This window comes from Eublepharis macularius, chromosome 6 (assembly GCF_028583425.1).
Source record: "Eublepharis macularius isolate TG4126 chromosome 6, MPM_Emac_v1.0, whole genome shotgun sequence".
In the NCBI taxonomy this organism is placed as follows: Eukaryota; Metazoa; Chordata; class Lepidosauria; order Squamata; family Eublepharidae; genus Eublepharis; species Eublepharis macularius.
Window position 1 is genome coordinate 14,280,098 of NC_072795.1, and position 18,420 is coordinate 14,298,517.

The 18,420-nt window shown below is 43.9% G+C and overlaps 1 protein-coding gene across 1 annotated transcript in view; it reads left to right on the forward strand.

Annotated features, from left to right (window-relative positions):
* Positions 1-214: 214 nt before the first annotated feature.
* Positions 215-18,420, forward strand: part of MCCC1 (methylcrotonyl-CoA carboxylase subunit 1) — a 33,234-nt gene continuing 15,028 nt past the window's right edge. The window contains exons 1-11 of the mRNA XM_054982654.1: positions 215-300; positions 3,521-3,567; positions 6,005-6,144; positions 7,184-7,279; positions 9,302-9,423; positions 10,950-11,097; positions 12,203-12,324; positions 12,582-12,693; positions 15,404-15,485; positions 16,470-16,597; positions 17,773-17,956. Of these exons, the coding sequence (XP_054838629.1) occupies positions 233-300; positions 3,521-3,567; positions 6,005-6,144; positions 7,184-7,279; positions 9,302-9,423; positions 10,950-11,097; positions 12,203-12,324; positions 12,582-12,693; positions 15,404-15,485; positions 16,470-16,597; positions 17,773-17,956 (1,249 nt within the window). The 5' untranslated portion in view covers positions 215-232. The remainder of the gene's footprint in view (positions 301-3,520; positions 3,568-6,004; positions 6,145-7,183; positions 7,280-9,301; positions 9,424-10,949; positions 11,098-12,202; positions 12,325-12,581; positions 12,694-15,403; positions 15,486-16,469; positions 16,598-17,772; positions 17,957-18,420) is intronic.

The following is an 18,420-nucleotide window of genomic DNA, read 5'->3' on the forward strand; positions in this document are numbered from 1 at the left end:
TCAATGGAGCTTGCTCCCAGGAAAGTGCCTTCTCGCAACGCAGCCAGGGAGGGGAGAATAAACTCCGCGGCGTCCAGCGGGGTCCCCTCCCAGGCAAGCACGGACTGGCTTCCAGCGCCGCCGGGGCCTCCGCCTTCTCCTCAGCGGCCCAGCCTCTCCGTAGGCCCTCCTGATAGGCCCAGGCGCCGCGGCCCAGCCTCTCTCGCCGCCGCCTCCCAGCTCCAGCGCGGCTATGGCGGCCACGGGCTTCATCCGAGCGGCTGAGTGGCGGCGCCGGGCCCTGTGGGGACTGCAAGGCCCGTGAGTGCGGCTGGGCCGCGGACAGGGGAGGCGCTGAGGGGAGGCGCGGGGAGGCCTGAAGCCGCCTCAGAGTCCCGCTGGCGGGGAGGCCCGGCTGCGGCCCGCTCCCCTTTCTCTGCGGGAAAGGGGGGAGGAGGAGGAGGCTTCCCTCAGAGCCGCGGCCAAGCAGCCTCCGAGCAGGTCTCCGTCGCTTGGGGTGGGGGGCAGCCTAGCCTACCTCACAGGTTTGTTGTTAGAGGAGACGGAGAAGGAACAAAACTTGCCTGATCGTTCTCGGCCATCATATCGCTCATTATTTTCAGGTGGCCCCCACTTTACCTCCAAGATTTTTATCCGTTTTTTCTCTCAGAAGGGTGAGGATAGGTAATTAGCGTTGGTTGCCAACCTCCAGCTGGGGCCGGGATCCCCTGGAATTACAACCGGTTTCCAGTTCCCCTGGAGAAAACGACCCAGAGGAGTCAGCCATGTTCGTCTGTAGTTGCAAAATAGTAAAGAGTCCAGTAGCACCTTTAAGACTAACCAACTTATTTGGAGCATAAGCTTTTGAGAACCAGAGCTCTCTTCGTCAGATTGCATCTGAGGAAGAGAGCTGTACATAGAGCTGTAGTTCTCGAAAGCTATGCTCCAAATAAGTTGGTTAGTCTTAAAGGTGCTACTGGACTCTTTACTATCCTGGAGAAAGCGGCTGCTTTGGAAAATGAATTCTGTGGAATTATATTCTCCAGGGAAATGGATAGAGTGCAGGAGACAGTTATAGCGCATGAAGATAGTTTTAGGTAGGTAGCTGTGTCGGTCTGCAGTAGAACAGCAGGATTTGAGTCCGGTGGCATTTTAGAGATCAGCAAGATTTTCAGGATATAAGCTTGCCAGGTGACCTTGGGCCAGACACCAACTCAGCCTAACATACTTCACACACACTCAGCCTAATATACCTTACAGGGTTGTTGTGAGGATAAAATAGAGGAGAGGAGAACAGTTTACACTGCTGTGAATCCTTACAGGGAAGAAAGGTTGGGTATAGATGAAGTAAATAAACAAATCCAGTATAATAGTGTTTCAGGTTGGTGACCATGTCAGTCTGCAGTCAAACAACAGGATTCGAGTCCAGTGGCATCTTAAAGACCAATAAGATTTCCAGGGTGCAAGCTTTCAAAACTCAAAGCTCCCATCATCAGATAGTGGATGAAGTGCATCTTTTTCATGAAAATCTGGCAGTGGCTCCCATCTAGCTTGTTTTAGCTTGTCTGCCTCCCAGGAACGCAGGGTTGTGTTGCATTTCTTCCTTCCCTGTTTAGCCTTACAACAACCCTGTGAGGTTGGTAAGGCTAAGTGAGTGATAGTGGCTCAAGAGTATCCAGTGAGTTTCAGGTGGGTAGTTGTGGTCGGTCTGCAGTAGAACAACAGGATTTTAGTCCAGAGGCACCTTAGAGACGCAAGATTTTCAGGGTATAAGCTTTTGAGAGTCAAAGCTTCCTTCATCAGATACAAGTAGGAATGGAGATCCCTGACTCTTTATATCCCAGTCAGGAGGTGGGCAGGGTGAAGCAAAGAAGAGAGTCGGATCAGGCATCTGATGAAGAGAACTTGATTCTCGAAAGCTTATGCTACAATAAAATAAAATTGGTTAGTCTTAAAGGTGCTACTGGACTCTTTTTGATTTTGCTACTACAGACTAACACGGCTAACTCCTCAGGATGTAAATATGCAATGCATCTTGATTAGAGTCTCTGAGTTCTAGCACACATGTGGCTGAGTGGTTTCAGGTTTTGAGGGGCTCCTGTCTGCGCACCATTAATCCCTCCTCATGCCTTCCTTTTCACCCCCATCTGCTTGTTTATGCATCTTTCTCCTGCTCACAAGCCCTCCCACCTCTCATGCTCAGTTGCTTGTGCCACTTGGACATACTTTTCATGGCAGAACTGGATGGTGCATGCAGCTACGAGTGCTGCTGCCTCTGCCACCGCAGTGCATCGCTCGCGTGCCTTTCCCTAATGATGCTGGGTGGCTGGGAGCATGGGTAGCTGAGTGCTTCAAGCAAACTGTAAGCAGCCTTGAACCAAAAGGAAAGGTGGGCTAAAAACATTTTAGCAAGTAAATAAATAGAAGGAGAATGGGTGGCAGGAGAGAGGAATGGGTAGGGTCAGTGGCAGTAGGCCCCGCCACAAGCCCTACCTCAGTATGCTGATGCCAGCTGTGGTTGCTCTAACCACTAAACAACACTAGCTTATCATTGTGTGTGTGTGTGTGATAACACGTCTGGGGTCCACTTGTGGGGAGGGTGGGATAGAAGTCCAACAAACACAAACAAACAAACAAAAACAAACAAACAAACACAACGGGAAAAGGCCAAGGTAGCATGGCTGAAGCATATCTAATTTGCACATTAATGGTGCAGTCTTGTGCACATTGATTGATTGATTGATTGATAGTCTGCCTTTCTCACTGAGACTCAAGGCAAATAGTTAAGTCAATACAAACACTGGCTGGGACATTCAATAAACAATTCAATAGGAGGTTTCACCTCCTCTTCCCTTGGATCTAGGAAGCCTTTGAACAAAGGCAACATTGGTGCCTTCTTGCTGGGTTCGAGGGAAACAGCAAAGTAGAGCAGATGCCCAAAGCAAGAATTGGGCAATTGTTTTCTCACTGTTTTTTGGACTTATTTAAAACGCTTATATTTTGTCTCTCCATATCTTTGTGCCAGCTTACTATACAGAAACAGTAAAAACACCAATTCAACAAAACTATAGAAGAAAACTAGAAAATGGCCGCTGAGCAAGATAAAAATGACAGCATTAAAACCGTTAAACGATCTTGAAACTGCCTAAAAACAGCATCATATAGCCTCTCAGCCTAAAACAAAGGTTAATTTTGATCATCATCTGTAGCAGCTGCAACTATTTCAATAGCCTGGTGTAAAATTACTGCAGTTGTGTTACATCTAAATGCATCTCCAGTTTTAAAAAACATTTATTTCACCTTATAATGCATTACCTGGAATGCAGGAGGGACTGACTTTATTAGACATTGCATCAAACTCTGAGATTCCTTGATTTTTTTCTAGCCTTGCCTCCTTGATATTATTTCCAGTCTCTGTATAATTGAATAATTAATTAAATGTTATAAAACAATTAACAACTGCCAGTTTAGGAATGCAAAATCGCTTGGTGGCATCAGTTCTTAATGCTTCTGTGTATTTTGCTGTTTGTCTCCAACACAGAAAATGGATTTGGACACCAAGAGCTACGAAATTCACTTCTGCAACAGGTAATTTGTTTGAATTGTTTTCTTCCCAGGAAGCTTGTTTCCAACACTTTTAATATTTTTTAGAATACTGGCATGATATAGTGGTAGGACTAGGATCTAGGAAACCCAGTTTCGAATACCCACTCGCCCATGAAAGCTTGCTAGGTAACTGTGGGCCAGTCACACATTTTCAGCCTAACCTACTTCACAGAATTGGTGTGAGAATAAAATGGAAGAGAATGGCGTAAGCCAGTTTGAGTCTCCATTGGGGAGTCCCCATTGAATCCCCCTTTGGGGAGGTATAAATGAAGTTAATTAAATTAATCTTTAAAAGGGAAATGCACCTGTTTCTATATATATAAAGACAAGTTCCTGACTGACTCATCAACGCCCAGCCCGAATCCCTGGACCATGAAATTTAGGGAGAACATTCCTTTCATGAAGTAAACACCTACTAAGAAGGGATTTTAAGAAATTTGCCCCCCAGAAGGGGTAAAAAGGGGTCAAATGTGTTTTCCCAAAGGGATACAATTTCCCTGTGTGGCTGGAAGGCTGCTGCCTGCTTGTGCTCCGCCCACTGCCAGCTCAGCCACTCTTCCCTGATTGGGCCAACCTTTCAAGGTCATTTGCATATGTGGGCTGATTGGGGCTCACAGCATTCCACACCTCATCCCACCCAGAGAGAGTTGGAACACAGAGATCATTTGCATATGCAGCCTGATTGGTCCTTGCTCCCCCCCCCATTCTAAACAGTATGTAGTTGCTATTGGAAGTCATTGAATGTGTCCTGAGGTAGAATGCACCTCCCAGTCTTCCCCTAAAAGTTCACTAGGGTAACCAAAAAATGTTACATACCTGTAAGTATTATAACTGGACTTAAAGTCGTTAAATACTGTAGCGAAGCATGAGTATCAAGCTAGTTTTTTATAGAATGGCTATTAGCACTCAAATTGCCTGTGGCTAAGTAGAATCCCACATGCGAGAATCTTGCAGGATTAGGAAATACGAGAGAACTTCTTTTTAAAATTAAGTCATTTACTATCGAAATTCCCCCTCCCTAGAACTGGAAACAGAAAACTGTTGCAAATTTCCCAGGTATTCCCTAGAGTTTTCCAGCCCTTCTATGAAATACTTTTATGTTCAGGGTTCCTCAGTCCATTCCAGAGACCTGAAAGAGACATAAAAGCGAGGTGAAACGAACTGTCACATCAGTTCAGCATAACTGGGCATAGTTTTTGGACATATATTGGTGCCTTGCTGCTCTTTGCCATCACATTGCACTGAGTGGCGATTTCTCCCTGAGCACTAACAAGGCAGTAGCAACCATGCTGTGCCAGCCTGCTGCCAGCATTGCAGCCAGGCACGTGCCAGGCATTCAGCGGGAGTGGCTTAAAGCCTGTTCTTTCCCTCCCCGGCATTGAGCAGGAGGAACCCTGATGCTTCCTGCATTTGTTTCCCACCTCTGGTAGCCAGAGAGAAAGAGTGGAAGTTTCAGGATGGATATTAACATGGTTGAAAGGATTTGGGAGATGGTTTACAAACACATTTCTTATTTTCCACTACACTTCTGGTTGAACGAGTTTTGCAAGGATTTGAAAAATATAGAAACCAGTTCAGTAGTGGCAAAAAACCAGCGAGTGTAATTGCTTCAAGTAGTGATCTTTTCTAGCCTCCTTCAGCTCTCTTAAAAAAAAAACACCCTGCCAATCTACCCACAGTGATCAACAAACTTTCAAGCAAAAATAAGGCGCATGTGACACGGAAGTTCTGTGATTTAGACCGTGAAGCATGTCACTTGACCCTTAAAAAAGCAGCTGTGTGTGTGCTTGTAAACTCTTCCTACGTGTTGTTCCCCTGGTTAAAAATTGTTTTTAAAAAGGCGCTCAAGGGCAGCTCTATTGTGTATCGTGCCAATCTTTTTGCTCTATTGGAATTTAGTCCAGGGAATCAATTTTCAATAGGGAAAATGGTATATGTGTGCATGGGAGAGTTTATCCCCCCCTTCCCTCACAACATATTGTCCCCTCTTATAGGGGTCAAGTATAGGGTTGCCAACTCTGGGTTGAGAAATTCCTGGAGGTTTGGGAGCTGAGCCTGGAAAGGGCAGGTTTTGGACAAGGAAGGACCTCAGTGGGGTATAATGCCATGAAGTTCACCCTCAGACGCTGCCATTTCCCCCAGGGGAGCTGATCTCTGTTGTTTGGAGATCAGTTGTAATTCCAGGAGCTCTGCAGGCCCTACCTGGAGGTTGGCAACCCTAACTGAATAACATGACTGACGTTGTAATCAGAGAGCTCAAACATCACATGCCAATCCCTTTTGTTTGCTATTTGGAAGCCAGATTAGAATAATCTAATAACGTTCTGCCTTGACATTCTAATCTAGGAGATATTAGCAGGAAAAATAATGGCCTGTTTCTTTTCAAAGTTATGTTTCCTATCTTTTTTTTTTAAACCAGGACAAAGCACAATTGAGAAGATCCTTATTGCAAATCGTGGTGAAATTGCATGCAGGGTTATGCGGACTGCCAGGAAGCTGGGGGTGAAATCTGTGGCAGTTTACAGCGATGCAGACAGGAACGCGATGCATGTTGCAATGGTAAAACATCTCAGTCCAACCTTTTCATGGCTAGTTTTGAGAAACGGCTGTGAAACTAAACGAAACGGTGGCATTGCTGCACAGATTTAGATGGAGTTGTTCTTGGGTTAATTTTCTGTTTCACAGAAGTGGCAGGCTTAGTTTTGATTTTTTGTAAACGATGATGCATTTTAAGGAAGGAACAGTGGAACTGTGAAGAAACAGAGAAAAGGGTTGCAGCGACGGATGCAACTAAGATTTGTGTCTTGAAACGAATGTTTCAGTATTGCTCAGATTCTACAGTGCTTTGTTCCAGTACTTTGCAGATGTTGGGAAACCAATATGTAGATTTATTCTTAATTGTACAACTGATTTAGGTTTCTTTTTTTCTTGATCTGCGAAGTTTGCGCATTTTTGTGGAAGGCTTTAATCCTGCGCATGCGTCATTGGGACCCACTGAACTCAGTGAAATTGTGTCAAATTGTAAATTTTGGCCCTACCATGTTCTGCTGTGTTTATTTGGAAAGCTCTGTGCTACTCGTCTCCACAAAGGGACTCCCGAGTGGCTTACAGAAAATCCCAAAGTGCGTTAGCTTGGATCCTATGAATGAGTTCTGGGCTCACGGAATAATCTCTGCAGCGGAACTTCCTCTTCCACCAAAATGGCTGTTTGTGCGAGATCAGTGGTTTTCAGTGGGACCTTGTGCAAATGGAAGTGCTAGAGGAAGAGTGCTTCACAGCAGAGACCAGCCCGCATGGGTCTCATTCATAGGATCCAAGCCTATGAGTGCAACCAGTTTGACCCTTTTAGTAATTTTTGGATTGGATTTCTGCTGGTTTTAAATCTTGCAAGTTTTGCATTTATATACCCTGTTGCATTGTTTATTGAAATTCCCTTGAAACTGACTATACTAACTGTGAAGTCTGCCTTGGGTCTCAGTGAGAAAGGCAGACTATAAATGACGTAAATAAATAAATATTTTGCAATGAACAGTTAGTCTGTTCTTCATTTTGCATTGTTTCCCATGAAGCGTAAATATGCCTTTTTGTTTCACTGCAGGCAGATGAAGCACATGCCATTGGCCCTGCACCTTCTCAGCAGAGCTACTTGGCCATGGAGAAGATAATGCAGGTGGCCAAAAAGTCAGCTGCACAGGTACAGATGCTGATTCTGTTTCCTACCTACCCTTGGTATGCTTGTATACAGGGGTCATTTCCTAGAAAAAGAACTGCAGGAACTCATTAGCATAACTCATTAGCATATCCCATTAGCATATGCCACACCCCCTGACATCACCAGAAGTGTGTCAGAAGGCAACATCCACCCCTCAGGCCCCTTTCTGCAAAAATCTCCAGCTATTTCCTTAAAGCAGAATGAACTCAAAGCAGCTTACCCTCCTCTGGAGAGCCAGCCCTGCTTGCACCCACACACTCTCTCTCACAAGTCACAAATGAAAATAAAGCAGCATGGATTCCAAGCAGCTTGCATTCCTTTGGAGCCCAGCCCCACTTGGCTTGCACTCGGAGGAAAAGGAATCACGTGGGCGGGGCCAAAACCCACGTGACCTCTTTTCAGATCTACTGGAACACCGTTCCTGCGCTTTCCGCCTCCAAATGAGCCCTGCTTGTATATTTTTAAATAAATGTCAACTAGATGGAAAGCCTGAAGTTTCTGTTGACCAGCGAAGCCCTTCGTGCCTCAAAATAACCCCATGTGTTAGTGCCCTGTGACAAGTAGCCAGGAGTTGGAGGCAGGCATGCTGGACCAGGGCTTTCTCCGTCCTGGTACCAACCCAGTGGAGACTTGGGCTCAGCAGGATTTGTTACCTTTCCACCTGGCCTGTAAGACAGAGATGTTCTGCCTAGGCATATGGTGGTTGAAGCGGGCGAGCCATCCAACCAGCCTCCTGCCATGGGGGCGGGGTGTATGCCCCTCTGGTTCTGCTACTTATTATCAACTGGCCATCCTGCCCCACAGGTTTGTTGATGCTGGAGGATTGTGCAATATGTGTGCTGCTGTTTTTAACAAATTGTATATTGATGTTTTTATATTGTTTATGTTACCATGTTTTTATTTTTTGTTATGGTTGTAGTCTGCTCTGAGCCTGCTTGTGGGGCGAGTGGAATATAAGTCTAAGTAAATAAAAACAGCAACAACAACAACAATACCCATCATAGCTGGTTTTGCTCAGAGGTGTCATTTCCGTTTCTCGACTCCTCCCTTGTTCAGCGGAACTAACAGTGCAGTCCTAAACAGGATTGAAGTCAAGGGACTTAGAGGGGTGCAACTTTGTTTAGGATTGGACTGTAAATGTTCTTCGTGTCTGGGAGTTTTATGGGGAGTTTTCTTTTTCTTTTTTATTTCAGCTATTTATGGTCTGCCTTTCTCGCTGAGACTCATGCAGATTGCACAGTTTAAGTCAAATACAATCAAACAGGATTCGGCATCCAACAAACAGTACAGTACAGTACAGTAACAGTACAATAGGGCTTGGTTACAGAAATCTGAAAATGAGCAGAAATCTGAAATTAGAACTGAAACAAAGCTCAAGTATTAACTTGACCCACTAAATGATGTAGAAATTACATACTAGGATTATACTTACAGCAACCAATAATATACCCATTAGTATAATCCAGTAGTCTCTTACCAAAATCTCTACATTTACCAAAGCACCTTTCTGAAACACTTCGTTTTAAAGATTTTTTATGCTTTTTTCTGAGTGTTTAGAATTCCCTTTTTTCAGTCTGTTCACTCTGCCCACATCCCTTCCCACAGGTCCATTGATTTTTAATGGATTTTTTTTAAATTGAAAAGTATATATTTTTAAAAATTCTTATTAATGGCATATCATGCATTTTACAAATGAGACACAAATGGGACACAAATCAAATAAATACATAGGTTCAGGATGCTAGCAAATAAATCAGTAGATATTAGAGAAATTTGTGTGAGGCATCGTATGCTGCAAGCCCTTAACAAAACCATGTATTCCACATTCAAGTCCATAGTGGCTCTCTTAGAAGGCAGCAGGGATCCAGTGTAACGTGGTTCATTGAAAAGTTACTATATATGGATCAAGTCCTGCACGTGAACAGTCTCCGTTGGCAGCCCCATGTGGGGCGCCGTGCAATAGGCAAGTCTCATCCAATATGTCATTGGTACTTCCTGTTCCAGGCTATTCATCCGGGCTATGGCTTCCTGTCTGAAAACACAGAATTTGCAGAACTCTGCAGTCGAGAAGGAATCATCTTTATAGGCCCTCCTTCATCTGCCATTAGAGATATGGGCATTAAGAGGTACTGAGTTTTGCCTCATGGCTAAATCTCTTAATATGGGGCAGTTTACTGGGACTGTTAATATGTTTGTATCCAGGGCTTTTTTCTGGGAAAAGAGGTGGTGGAACTCAGTGGGTTGCCCTTGGAGAAAATGGTCACATGGCTGGTGTCCCCGCCCCTGATCTCCAGACAGCTGGTGGCCCCACCCCCTGAGTGGCGCGGAGGGCAATCTCAACTCCCCTCTGTCTGGAGATCAGGGGCGGGGCCACCAGCCATGTGACCATTTTCAAGAGGTTCCGGAACTCCGTTCCACCGGGTTCCTGCTGGAAAAAGCCCTGTTTGTATCTGAATGTGGCTTCGCGCTCCCCCCTTTTTATATGCATACATTTTATTTACTTAGAATTTTTTTGTGCTTCCTTGCAATAAGAGAATTCCTGAGTTGGGTTGAAATAACTGCACAAATGTGATGAAACAGTCAGTAAGATGCACTGCATAATATCAGTAAAATGACAACAAGCAACAATTGAAAAGCAATAAACCACCACAATCACTATCAGAAGGTGGGGGTGGGAGGAGAAGAACAGCGTATCATTCACCAAATCTCCCAAACAATAAAAAAATTTGAGCTGGTGGTTAGGATGTCTCACTAAGATCTGGGATAGCCAAGTTTGGATCACAGCTCTGCTGTGGAAGTTTTCTGGATGACCTTGGGCCAGTCACAGACTCTCAACCTACCTCTCAGAGTTGTTGTGAGGATAAAATGGTGCAGTGGAAACAATGTGAGCCACTTTGGGTCCCCATTAAGGAGAAAGACAGAGTATAAATGAAGTAAATAAGTTGATTACTCCAGTGGCTGAAGTTCAAAATAGAACGTGCCAGATCTACACACATGGCACCACAACAGACAATGTCCCACCCTTCACAACTAGCCCCCTTACCTCAGTAGGTGAGATCACAAAAAATGATGTCTTTGAATTTTTGCTGCAGATCTGTGGGAGATTCATATGGGAAAAGGTGGTTCTTCGACCAGCTACACCTGCACATATTTTGTAGGTCTGGAGGTAACATGCAGATGGGACCTTCTGAAGAGATGGGCACAGTCAGGAAGAAGCTGAACAGGATGCTATAGAGTGAGGCTTGAATCAGGGATGATAGGTTGAGGCTAATAGGGCAACAGAGTGAATTACTTTCCTGCTTTCTGAATTTGGGGTTGCAAGAATCCGTATGGGAGAGGCAAGAAAATCGAGCATCACAGTATTAATCTTTGTCAAATCATAAGGCACTTTAAAAGCTAGACTAGCTATGGGGGAAGAAAATTAAACTACAAAACCCATTCAGCTTTATGTTTTATGTTGCACATATTGGGGGGAGGGCTGTAGTTGGCCAATCAGAACTTCCCAGCCTGCGTCACATGGCATGGGGAAGTGGTTTCCACGGCAGTCCTCGATTGGGTGGGAATGAAGCAAATCTTCACAGAGCTTGAACTCCACGGTAAGAAGCGTCCACTCTGTCAGTGCCACTGAGCATCGTATCACCTTCTTTTGAAGCACTTCCAAGGCCATAATGTCTGCTGCTGGGGTCCCTGTTGTGGAAGGTTACCACGGGGAAGATCAGTCCGACGGTTGCTTGAAGGAGCATGCCAGAAGAATAGGGTATCCAGTCATGATCAAAGCCGTTCGCGGTGGTGGAGGAAAGGTAAGGGACACAGGAACACACTCCTCATTCTATGTTAAGCTTTCCTGTAGCGATAGAGCAACCAAAAGATCTGCTGCTCTAGGAAAGAGATGCTTAGAATGTCACATACCTATTGCTGTGCCAGCGTGACCTCTGGTACCATGGTTTCTTACTGTAGTTATTTTCAATAATATTTAAGTTTTCTGCAGATTTTCCCCATTTTCTAGGATCAGGACTGCAAAAGTGAAGTATGTCCTTTCACGAAGCTTTCACTTAGTTCGCCTCCCAAACTAATTGATAAGAGCATGACATCTAGTGGGGCAGCATGAGATTGCAGTGGCCACATTATTAATTTATTTATAGTCTGCCTTTCTCAATAAAACTCAAGGTGGCATTACATGGTTTAAGTCAATGCAACCAATTGGATAAAACATCTAATAAGCTGTGAGATAGGACCAGGATTACAAAAGTCTTAATACTTTTCACATTGTTTTGGACTATGGAGAACATGGAATTACACAACTAGAAAAGAACGCAGGAAAACACATACAACAAACAGATAATACGTACACACAGTCTTGTTCCTTTTATAAAGTGCCATTCGGTTATAATGCAGCCCTATTACGTTTATAGAAATGACCTTTCTTTCTTCGATGCAACCATGTCAAGTACTCAGGGATGCCTACCATACTTTCTATGTGGTTTGTACTTGCACAGTAGTGACTGATTTAAAGTTAGTAAAATGCTCAGGTGATCTATCCAGGTAACATGGACATTAAACTTTAAAAGGAGATTAGACAGGTTCATGGAGGATACGTCCAACAGTGGTGACTAGCCATGGTGACTAAAGGGAACTTTCACATTCAGAGGCAATTAACCTCTGAATACCAGTTCCAGGAGGCAACTTCAGTAGAAGGCCTCATCCTCTATGCCCTGTTGTTGGCCCTCCATGCCCACTGATAGGCCACTGCGTGAGACAGAATGCTGGACTTGATGAACCACTGGTCTAATCCAGAAGGTCTGTTCTTCATGCTGTTAACGGTACTGGATGTGAGTGATGCTATTGCTTTTTTTTTTCAGTAACACTTCCTTGTCTTTCTGACAATGTGTCTGTGTTCCTTCTTAGGGCATGAGAATCGCTTTCTCAGAAAAAGAGTTTCAGGAGCAATTAGAATCAGCCCGAAGAGAAGCAAAGAAGTCTTTCAATGATGATGCTGTGTTGATAGAGAAATTTGTTGATAATCCAAGGTGACAAAATGATCTTATCTGTGTGTAAGGAATGTATAGACATGGAGGGGCAGCAAATGGGCAGAAGTCTCAGGTTGTGGATTTCAGACTTAAGAGACAAGATAAAATATGCTAAACTGTGCTAGTTTATCAAGAAGAAGCATTCATCTAACATTGTACTATCTATGTCTTACTCTGTTGTATCATTAAAGATTTGCATTAATGGATATAGTTGTGACCGTCATGATCTATTATTGATTTTGTTGTTATTTCACCAGGCATGTAGAAGTTCAGGTGTTTGGAGATCAGCATGGCAATGCTGTCTACCTGTTTGAAAGAGACTGCAGTGTACAGAGAAGACATCAGAAAATCATAGAGGAAGCTCCAGGGGTAGGTGGTCATTTTAACAACAACAACATTATTTGATTTCTATACTGCCCTTCAGGACAACTTAATGCCCACTCAGAGCGGTTTACAAAGTATGTTATTATTATCCCCACAACAAACACCCTGTGAGGTGGGTGGGGCTGAGAGAGCTCCAGACTAGCCCAAGGTCACCCAGCTGGCTTCAAATGGAGGAGCGAGGAATCAAACCCGGCTCTGCAGATTAGAGTCCTGCGCTCTCAGCCACTACACCAAACTGGCTTTTTTCTGAAAAGATGACTGAAGGAGTTGCAAATACTTTTTTTCCCTTCTCATGCTGGAATAGTTTTTGGTTGCTTTTCCCATGCTCTGCTACTGGTATATATTTTTCTTACTGAAAGTAACGCCTCTTATAGAGACCCCAAAATATGCACGAGCATTTGAACATGAAATATTTTTCTAGTTGTATGAAATTTTAAAATTATATCCCTAACCCAGTATTCTGTTTCCAGGTAGTATGTAGCATGTTTCCCCAGAAGCAACAAGCAAATCTGCCTAGCATATTCTGGGAGTCTTGGCCATTTGAGGGGGCAGCTAGTTGTTTGGGGGAGATCTGTTATTAGAAAGCAGCAGTGAGGCTGCCTTGCTTGGACAGGAGCTGTGAGGTGAGGGGGGATTTCCCAATATAAATTCCCCAGCCCTGAGTTCTCATTAGGTCTGGTAGAAAACAAGGCATCCCTCCCTCCCCATACCATAGCTAAGAGTTCAGATTCCCTTATGTCTATAAATAAAAAGGGGTGGGATAGCACTTCTCACATGTTTCAGCCCTGAGCCACGACAGAGCCCCCCACTGTTGCCCTTTTAAAGGTTGAACTACATGTCTGGAGATCCGGTTACAGAACCTCAGTGTAATGAATAGCTCTTTATTAGGGCCAGCCAAAATAACAGTAAATAGCAAGCAAGCTTTAGAGTTCCCTAAAATATATCATCGGACTCCTGAGTACAAATTTTTCTGAGGACCAACACAATTACTTGCAATCTTTGTCGTTTTGGGGAAGTGCCTAATGTACAGTGCCATCTAAGTCATAGTTACTTGAGTCTAAGCCCTTTGAAATCAGAGGGCTTAAACTGGAGTAATTCTGCCCAAGATCGCACAGTTAATTTGTCAAAGGGAAGAATTCTTCAGGTGGGGGAAGATGATCCTCAAATGGGATTTTGCTTATGGAGATGTGTACCCCCCTGTCCTGAGGTAATATTACCCATTTTGATTGACTTGTATTGACTCTTTACTTAGTACATCACTAAAACAAATCTCCAGCTTTGTTAATAGAAGGGCTACTGTTTTCTTTTGCTTTTGTTTTTTAAGAAATGCATGCATTCCAGTTAGTACTAGGGAGGTTAATTGCTGGCCAAAGATGTGGAATAGAGATGGGCACGAACGGGGAAAAAACCAGAACCATGCGGTTCGTGGTTCATTGTATTTCATGAACCACGAACTTCCATGAACCTGCCCTGGTTTGCAAACTGGTTCGTTTGGTTTGTGAAAATGTCACCCAGGTCAGCAAATCATCAATTCCGGGTCAGCAGAAAGTCACTTCCGGGCCAGCAGAAGGCCACTTCTGGGTCAGCAGAAGGTCTGCTGGAAGTCCATCCCCTGTTGCCTAGGAAACTGATTGATTGGTGTCAGGCTGTCTGCAGCGACAAACCAAAAAACAAACCAAACTAACCAGCCTAAAGTCCGTGGCGGTTTGTCAGAAATGGGCTCTGATGAACCGCTGGTTCACAACCTACGAACCGGCCTGGTTCGTCACGAACTTTGGTTCATATTTCGGTTCGTGCCCATCTCTAATGTGGAATGGGGGAAAAAAATCACAGAAAATTCAGTTTACCAGTGGTTTATTTTTCCATGGAAACTTTATCGTTTCTAAACATCAACTGTTTCATAAAATTAACAGAAATGAATCGATGCCATTGCCAATGCAATATTAGACAAGCTTGCCAGTTTCAAAGTTGTAATTAATGTTTTCCAGGTGATTATCCCTAGGAATTGTGTGAGAAGGTAGACACGGGTCTTTTTTTTGTAGTGGTACTTACCAGTACTGAATACTGGCATCTTTGCAGGGGGGCTGTCCAAGTCCTGAAAGGGGAATAGGTAGAAATCAGCGCAACCTTATATATGTGTACCCGTCAGCACTTTTTTAAAACAAAAAAAGCTCTGGATAGATGTATGTTTTATTGATTTGTAAGGGGGAGGAGGGACAGAGACATACAATAATCCATTCAATTGGGGCCATGGCATATCATGCACCATTCTTTGTGGGTGCTAAAATGACACTGCGATTCTTTACTTAATAACAATGAAGGCTTCTCCATGGTTCTGATGATATAACTGTCCAGCAACTGTGGTCTGCAGGCATGTACAGATGACCTCTTGGCCTTCAACTTTTAATTATGTATGAAAATCTTTTGTTTGCATTACAAGTTTTATTTTATTTTGACAGGGTTTGGGAATGGCCAAGTCCAGTTAGGTGACCTGTCTTGGGTACACCTTCTCTACGAGCCTTGTTTTATGTAGATGGTCCTAGGTTGAACTGTCGCTTGTAGAACTGCCTTCAAAAACTAGACATTTTAGCATCGGTTTTTTTTTCCTCTAGGAGGATAATATTGCATCAACCAGCTTGAGCCAGTCACGTAACACTGCACTGTGTAATCAGAACACTGTCTCATTCATTCCTAGCCAGGAATTGAACTTGAAGTGAGAAGAAAACTTGGAGAGGCAGCTGTCAAAGCTGCCAAAGCTGTAAACTACTTTGGGGCAGGTATTGTAAGCTTCCCTGGATTCTAGTGCTGGGTTCGGGCTCACGCTGGGGTTAGATTTTGTAGATCTGTGCCACTAATGGCGATACTTGCCTCCAGCACCTTCCGTGGACACAAGAGATGTCCATAGAAGGTTCTTTGCGTTGGTGGAAAGTGCCTGCGTTCGTGGAATGGATCCGTAGGTTACAACCCATATATCATTATTTACAGGGCTTTTTTTCCTGGGGAAAGGTGGTGGAACTCAGTGGGTTCCCCTTGGAGAAAATGGTCACATGGCTGGTGGCCCCGCCCCCTGATCTCTAGACAGAGGGGAGTTTAGATTGTCCTCCGTGCCGCCGAGTGGTGCGGAGGGCAATCTAAACTCCCCTCTGTCTGGAGATCAGGGGATGGGGCCACCAGCCATGTGACCATTTTCAAGAGGTTCTGGAACTCTGTCCCACAGCGTTCCATCTGAAAAAAAGCCCTGGTTATTTAGAATATGAGATGTGGCTACTCAAGTCAGGCTGGGGAGAATCTCTCAAAGCCATGAGATGTTGAGCAAAGAATTATTATGAAAACCCTGGAGAAATTTGGAGTCTCAAAAGTTGATGAATCAGTTTTGTGGTTTGATGATTGAGCTTTAGTGAAACCAAAAGGTCACACACAGTGTGAAAGGAACTAGTTCTGGTTTCCTAGTATGGAAAAACAGTTTTAAGGGTCAAGTTCCAAGTCATGCTAAAAAAATACCCATCCCCGCCTCCTCTGTCATAACTTATTTTAACACTGGCTTCATTTGAAAGGTTTTATTTGAAAGAAAAATACGTCACTGAGACTTGGGGTTGTTCTTCATGAAGGGTTTCTAACGTTGTTGAGATTTTTGGAGCTTTATTTATTCCATTGAAGATTAGTTCTGTGCTAGGGACAATGCTGGGCTTTGTATTATTTTGGGACTTGCCTAGAGAAAGCATTCCCACCTTGACGAAATATCTCTACCTTAAATATTCCAGGAACAGTAGAATTTATAATGGATAGTGAACACAACTTCTATTTCATGGAGATGAATACTCGGCTGCAAGTAGAGCACCCGGTTACTGAAATGATCACGGGGACTGACTTGGTAGAGTGGCAACTGAGGGTAAGAACTTTCAGATATAAAGGCAGAAAGCATCACTACAAAGGTTATGTGCCGGCAGTCCTTGTTAATCTGTGAGTGATTCCACACACGTTGGATAATGTACTTCCAGTCGTCTTTATAGATCATTTGGAACGGATTTTTTTGTGTGTGGAACAAAAAATCCACCTCAAACGATTGATAAAGTGCATTGAAAGTGCATTATCCAACGTGTGCGGAATCAGCCTGTGTATGATATCGTCCTTGGATTATCAACTTGAATTCTCACTCCTCCTGGCTGAATTGATCCTGAATTGAGCAGCGAATAAAGAGGTGCGTTGGGTCTGTTCCAAGCTGTGCCAGGACAGCTTCTCCTTCCTTCTCCTCCCCTGCTTGCTGTCAACATAGAGTAAACCCTGATATTGATTGGAGTGGTGTGTGATAAAGGATTAACTGTTTGCAGACATGATGGAGTGTCCTCCTTTGCCTGGGATGGAGTGGGGGATTCAGTTAATTGCTGGAAGTACAAAATACAGGTTGAGATGGGGAGATCTGGACCCCAGTAATCTCTTAACTGTTGGAGATGATATTTAAGCTTTAAGATTCAATTGTGTTATTTATTCAGGAGGTATTCAGACATCATGTTAAATTCTGTGTTAAACCAACATGTGCATCAACCTGGCTTGCATGCAAACCTTGCCTGTCCCTGTCTCCTATATGGAGAATCCCAAGTAGAAATTTACTACAAGTAACCATGACATTCAGATGCCTTCATCTGGCTTAACCAGGGTTAGTCCCACCTCTTTCCCTGGATCAGGATTCTGTGGGGAATACTAACTCTGGTTAACCTGTGTACCTGCATTTGTCTGTCATGGGTAGCAGTAGTTAATTCCTAACCAGAATTCTTTGTGTGAGAAGGGAGGGGAAGAGGAGCACAGCATCTGCATGCACTCTGCAACAAACCACATTTGTGCACATGCTCATTTAATGTAGGGTTTAACATGTCCATGCCATGGTAAGCCTAAAATGTGGCTCATCTAGGATGAAAATCAGAGGTGGCCACAGTAGTCGTAATTTTTCAAATCGTGGTGTGTGGATTATCCTATCTCGTCAGGGACTTTGGTTCAGTACTTAAGTTTTTATCATATTATTTATCCAGAATTCTTTGATTCAACATCTCCTCCCGCTTCCCTTTACAGGTTGCTGCAGGAGAGAAGCTCCCTTTAACTCAGGAAGAGATCTCGCTCAAGGGACATGCATTTGAAGCTCGGATCTACGCTGAGGATCCCAACAACAACTTTATGCCAGGCGCTGGACCTTTATTGCATGTGTCTGTGCCGCCCGCCGACAACTGCACTCGGATTGAAACCGGGGTAAGACAAGGTAAAACTGAAAAACCCTTGCTGGAAAGCTGTGCCAGGAAGCCTTTTTGTGCTTAAATGTCTTCTTCAGCACTTCTATTAGCATTGTTTAAAAGCATTCTACTATGAAAATCCCAGCTTCTGCTTTTGTGTAGCTTTGGAACATTATTCCAAGTTTTTCCTTGTGGATTGCACTTTATCTCTAGTGGATCCCTCCCATCTCATCTGTTGTTTCTGCTGCTTGGCAGAAAGAACATTTCTGGCATAGGATTTAAAATCTAGGACTTGAAGGTTGTCTTACAGCAACAGTGAAACTGTGGACTAAGAGGGGATGGCCTTCTCTATCACACTTGGGGATATCTTTTGTTAAGAATATTGGCCTTGACAAATCTTTGCCTGAATCCAAGAAGTCCGTTCTTAAGTTCTTATTGGTTCCACCTACAGAAGAATCCACATCCTCTAAGTCTTAATTTTTATTTTCATTTA